Raw genomic sequence first — 6,000 nt, forward strand, 5'->3', positions numbered from 1 at the left:
TTGGAACATACTCTATCTCTATCTCTTATCTATTATCTATATCTGTCAAGGAGCAAAAGAATTGGGGTTGTGACTGGAAATATCATACCCCAGAAAAGTTAAGCATAATTCTGAATAAAAAGGGATATTCAACAAATTGCCAGACTTTAATGATTTTGTTGCAAAAAGATCTGAACTTAATAGAAAATTTGATATAAAAGATCCAAGAGAAATATAATGCAACATTAAAGGCTAATTTTAAGGGATTCAATAAATACAAAATTTTATATTTTATATGTGGAAATATAAACTATATGTTTAAGATTTTCATTAGTAATTGGATAATTTGAAAGAAATATTGGACAAGAGCTGAGTATAAGATAATTCTAAAAAGCAAAACCACATAGAAAACAAACAAGAATTAGGGCAGGAGGGTTAGTAGTTCTGGAACTCTATTTTTATTAGGAATGGGTTAAAGAGGGAATAGTAATTATAGGCATGATTTGTTGTTGTCTGCTCTTGATCTGAGCTAATAATAACCTAAAGGAAATTTTTCTATAGTTTCTTACTGTTCATACTTAATGATCAGGAATATAATTTCTTAAAAAAAATTCAGGGGTAGTAATCATTGATCTCAGACAAAGTTAAAGCTAAAAGAAAATTAGGCAAAAGAGAAAAATTGGGAAACTACATTATGTCAGCCATATTTATCAATAGTGTTTTAGACTGTAAAATAACTAGGTAATAAAAGGTTGGAATATTTTTGTAGCATAGGAAATGATGAATTGGGGGATTTAGAAAAAATATTGAAAGATTTGGACTTATCAAGGATGATATTAGAGAAACTGTCAGAAACAAACAAGTATAGTACAGCTTTACAAAGATATTTATGAATGTACATGTGTATATTTGTGTATGATTATAGATATAAACATATGTGTAAATATGCACACACATATATAAATGTCTGTAATTATACACATGTGTGTGTGTGTGTACACATATGTATCTAAAATATATCCACATTTAATTGTGGTTTTTCTTTGGAGAAGTGGAGGGGGGGGAGAATAAAGTAAAAAGTGTACAGAAGAGAATAAAAGAAAACCTACAAGGAAGCAAAGACAAGATGGACAACTCTGAACACAATGTGTGGTATTTATTATACATGCTTTCTTGAAAGGGAAATTTATTGTTTCATATTTTGAATACTCTTTTATGTTTTGCTATGCACATGACAATGCTTTTTTTCTTTTGTATATAAGATTAAAATCAATAATTTTTAAATGCCAGGTGGAAAATGAAGAGCTGGCAAAAATGTCTGTTCTGTCCCTTGTCCTTAAATGAAGGAGTTTATGGCTTCACATTCTAATCAGAAAGATAGAGGGTACTGAGGATGTGTGTATAACTAGGCTGATTGGATACTGAAAAATTTCCCAATGATGCATAAGATAGTAGAGACATGGTAGAGAAGCCAAAGAAATTCAATATGAGTGCAGTTGTGTGGAAAATAGATGCCTACAAATGAGACTTGCTCTGTTGGACCTCAGAGTGCAGAACTACAAAGAATGAGTGGAAATAGCAAAGATATTAATTTAAATCTGATAGCAGAGAGAAACATTTTCACCACTGAGCTATCCAAAGCAGAATGGACTTCCTTAGAAAAGAGTAGATTCCCCTCTTTTTGAGGTATTCAAACAAAGGATTTAGGACCATTTTTGATTATGCTATCATGGGTTTTTTTTAGGTATGCATTATATTAGAAGGCTACTGAGGTTCCCTTGAATTTGGAAATCACATAATTCTGACTATATATAAAAGGAAATTAGATGTTGTTTAGTCCTTGTCAGCCTGCCTTCCTCATGATAACCTAAGCTTTATGGATTTGTGGTTCATTTTTTATTTCTTAACTGCTGACTTATGTGTATGATTCTTGCATCTTCCATAACCTATTCTGTTGCATTTTGCCCAGTCCATTTTTCTCTCATCATACAACCAATTTGAGACTAAAGATTATTTCATTTTTGGTTTTGTACCTCCAGGATTTACCATAATACTTCCATAAACTAGATGCCAAAAATATATATATTACCTTGTAGTCAATATATCCCAAAGATTCCCAATGAGATGGTCTAACAGTATAACAAAATCTAACAAACCAAATTATTTGAGATCAGAAGTTTTCAGAATAGAGTATGTGTTTATTCTATGTTCTATATATATTCATAAGAGAGATATTTATGAATAATGAAGAAATTAGTGTGATATATATTTGTAAAAAGTAATAAAGGTATGATACTATAATGGACATTTTCATTTATTTTGTAGAAATGATAGCCAAATTCATCTATATCAGCTTAAGGGATAGATAGTAATAGGAAATCTCCCTGCCAAAAGATAACACAATAAGAGAAAAATACCTCTGAAGTTCATTTTGTACTAATATCCTTAATTTCTATTCTTGTTCTGGCTAAAGTTCTGAATTGGATAATATTCCAGATTATCTCCAAGGATTCTGATTCATCAAAGGCCAATCCAAAATGGAACTGGCAATTATCAGGATTCCTATAATGAATATTTAGTTTTTGCCTCTTTCTCTGGTGTAACTAGAGATTGGCATTTATGGTAGCTGTTGATCTGAGCTTACAATAACTTAAAGGAAATTTTTCTGAATTTTCTTACTGCTTACACTGCATGCCAAGATAAGCCTTAAATGGACACATTACTTAAACCTAAAGAATAGCATCATAAACAAATTAGAGAATTAAAAGAAAGAAACTGTTTTAGTATCTATGGATAGGGAAAGATTTCATAGCCAAATGAGAAACTGAGAAGATCAAAAAAGATAAAACAATTTTGATTATGTAAAATTAAAAGATTTTACACAAAGCCAATGAAACTAAAATCAGAGGATAATAAGTCCTTAAAGCAAATTTTCTAATAAAGATTTCCTTTTCAAGTTACATAAGGAACTGGCTCAAATTTATAGAAAGGGCCATTTCCCAATTGATAAATAATTAAGAAATATGAACAACCAGTTTTCTGAGGAAGGAATATAATCTTTCTATATATAAATAAAATGGTCCAGATGATTAAAAGATTTAAAATGCATAGCCTTTGGGTGAATGAAGTTGACCAAAAAATGACAAATATTTGAGAGGTTGTGGGAAAACAGGCATATTGGTACACTGTTAGTGGATTACAAATTATTAGAACAATTCTAGAAAGCTACTTGGAAATATTCTCCCCAAATTGTTAAACTATGTATATCCTTTGACTCAGCAATACCCAGAAATAGGCACATACTCTCCCAACCATCAAAACAATGGAGAAAGAATTTATATGTACAAAAATATTTACAGCAGCCAATTTTTTTGTGGTAGTAAAACTCTGGACATTAAGGAAGTGCTTATTGATTAATAGTTGAACAAATTATGGTATATGAATATAATTGAATATTGTTATATGGAAATATTAATAATAAAGACACTTAGAAAATCCTAGGAAAACTTATGTGAAATGATGTAATATGAAGCAAATAGATCTTGAACAATTTGCATAGTAATAATAACATTGTACAAATGAAGAACTTAAACTCAAAAATTCTGATCAACATATTGATGAACCACATTTTCAGAAAATTTATGATGTAACAAATTGACAGAGGGATGATGGACTCAGGATGCAGAATGAGACACTTTTTTGGCCAGAGCCAATGCAAGAACTTGATTTGCTCAAATATTCATATTTGTTACATATTTTTTCTTTTCTCTCCTGAAGAGAGAGAAAAAATATTTTTGTTAATTAAAAAATTAAATTAAATTGAAATTTTAAAAAGTCTTGCCAAATACTATTACATTTTATAAAACATGCTTTGTAGCATTGGCAAAATACCTCTTCATTGTTCATTCACTTCCCTTAATTTCTGAGAATGATTTGTTCAAAAGAGAATTGATTCTAGTTAGCTTCAGTCTACTTGTCCTGGGTCCTATTTTTCTAAAAATTTTGGCCATTTACACAAATAATATACTGGGCTCGCATTTTATTTCTCACCCAGATAAAGGAAAACTGTATCTGAGTGTACAGGGGGTACCATATACTGTTGTCCTTGTGTTTCCAGTCATTGCCAGCACTGGCTATCAAAACTGCTTATGCTGCAAATAAAATTTGAAATGAAACCCATCTGGTGTTTCTCATTGAATTAGGACCAGAACAGTTCTTTTAAATATTAACAGATGGTTAAATTCTTAATATCAAACTAACATTTTAAAACATCTGAGGGGACCCACTAAAAGGGGAAAAGGATGGAGGGCCATGTGTTTTTTCCATCCCCAAATCCTTTGCTTCCCTTCCCCCTATCCTTCCAGGCCACGTGTCAAGGATCATTAGACTTCTATCTCAAGTATTTCTTTATTTTTTAGTAGCTGTGTTTAGGTATCAAGGTAATATAATCAAAAACTCTGGGGATATGTTGCTGTTGGCATATTCAAACAAATTTTATTAGAACAAATTTTTTCCTTGTGCTTTTTTTTCAATAGGAAAAAGAAAAGAAATACATGCTTCCCTTGGACAACCTGAAAGTTCGAGATGTGGAAAAAAGTTTTATGTCTAGCAAGCATATCTTTGCACTTTTTAATACAGAGCAAAGGTAAGAAAATAAAGGAGGTTCTTTCATGGGTTTTACTAAAGCTAAGATTCAAAAGCTACACACACACACACACACAAACACACACACACACACACACACACACACACAATCGCATTATTCCTATCTGAACTGGTTGACTTTTTAGATTTCTACTTTCATTCATTTTTTTTTTTTGTCCTATCCACTGTATGGGGTTTTGATAATTTCCTTAGTATGAGAGCTAACTCTCTCTGTGTCATCTTATTTTTCATGCTTTCAAGAGAGAACCACTCTACATAAAAGCTTTCCTTTATCTGAATTTAGAATTTATTTGCTATTAACTAAAAAGTAAGGTGACCATTAAAAATGCATTAGCCTTATAATTGTAAGACTTAGGCGTATATACTGTCTTTACAAGCTACTAATTGTGAAAAATTATTTACTCTGTGCCTCAGTTTCCTCATATTTTAAAATAGGGATAGGAATTCTACTCCCTTTATAACAAAAGCATTTTAAGAATCAAAGTTGGTTATGAATATAAAGATGTTTTGAATGATAAGGTCCTATATAAATTGAACAATTTTTATCAATTACAATACCTTTGTTTCATATTTGAAATTGCAGATGTCAAAAATAGCCCATTAAGTAATGCTACCTGGATATACATTATGATTAGAATCCTAACATAGATTATCATATTAATGGTTTTTTTTGGACAGAGCTTCACACTTTATAGCATTTATGTAAGAATGGAGCTTTTATATTTACTTTCAAAGATATGATCACAAGTATACAAAAATATCACCCCCAGTTTTTGAGACACACAATCCCCTTCCCATGTTGTTCCATCTTAGTCTATGGGGAAGGAATGGGAGTTAGGGTCACAGTTTAGCTCAACTCCTTCGGAGCATAGTCTGAAGTTTTCAAAACCTCTCACTCAGGTTCAAGTCCCAGGCTTTCTGGCTTCTCAGGATTTCCCTGCCAATCTGGTTAACTGCTCCATCCATCCCACAATCCTGGCACCAGTGCCACTTAGCCACAAACTGAAGACTAATTCCCAAACTGAAACACACATATCCATGTCCATTTTTCTGAGCTGGGTTCATAGGGAGATAAACAGAAAAAAGGAAGTATCTCCCCTCCACTCTCCCTGGTTCATTCAGTTCAGGCTTGACTAAAAATGCTCAAGGTAAGAGGCTGATCGTTCTATACCAATATTTCCTTCCAGATAGTCATTCCATATATACACATGAAGGCTACTATGAGCTTCATACTAACGTTGTTCAGTTAGAGAAAGTGAAATGAATCTAATTTGCAAGAATGGAAAATTTAAAGTAGATGTGAAAGTAGGAAATAATTTTTAATGGAAAAAGGTAATAGAAACAAAACTGCCTAAT

The 6,000-nt window shown here is 31.7% G+C and overlaps 1 protein-coding gene across 9 annotated transcripts in view; it reads left to right on the plus strand.

The window, feature by feature from the left end:
- DNM3 (dynamin 3) overlaps window positions 1–6,000 on the plus strand; it is a 565,331-nt gene that overhangs the window by 384,283 nt on the left and 175,048 nt on the right. For all 9 annotated transcript variants that reach the window (XM_031936892.1, XM_031936891.1, XM_031936888.1 and 6 more), the window contains one exon: window positions 4,515–4,624. In XM_031936892.1, the coding sequence (XP_031792752.1) occupies window positions 4,515–4,624 (110 nt within the window). The remainder of the gene's footprint in view (window positions 1–4,514; window positions 4,625–6,000) is intronic.

This window comes from Sarcophilus harrisii, chromosome 4, assembly GCF_902635505.1.
Source record: "Sarcophilus harrisii chromosome 4, mSarHar1.11, whole genome shotgun sequence".
NCBI lineage: Eukaryota > Metazoa > Chordata > Mammalia > Dasyuromorphia > Dasyuridae > Sarcophilus > Sarcophilus harrisii.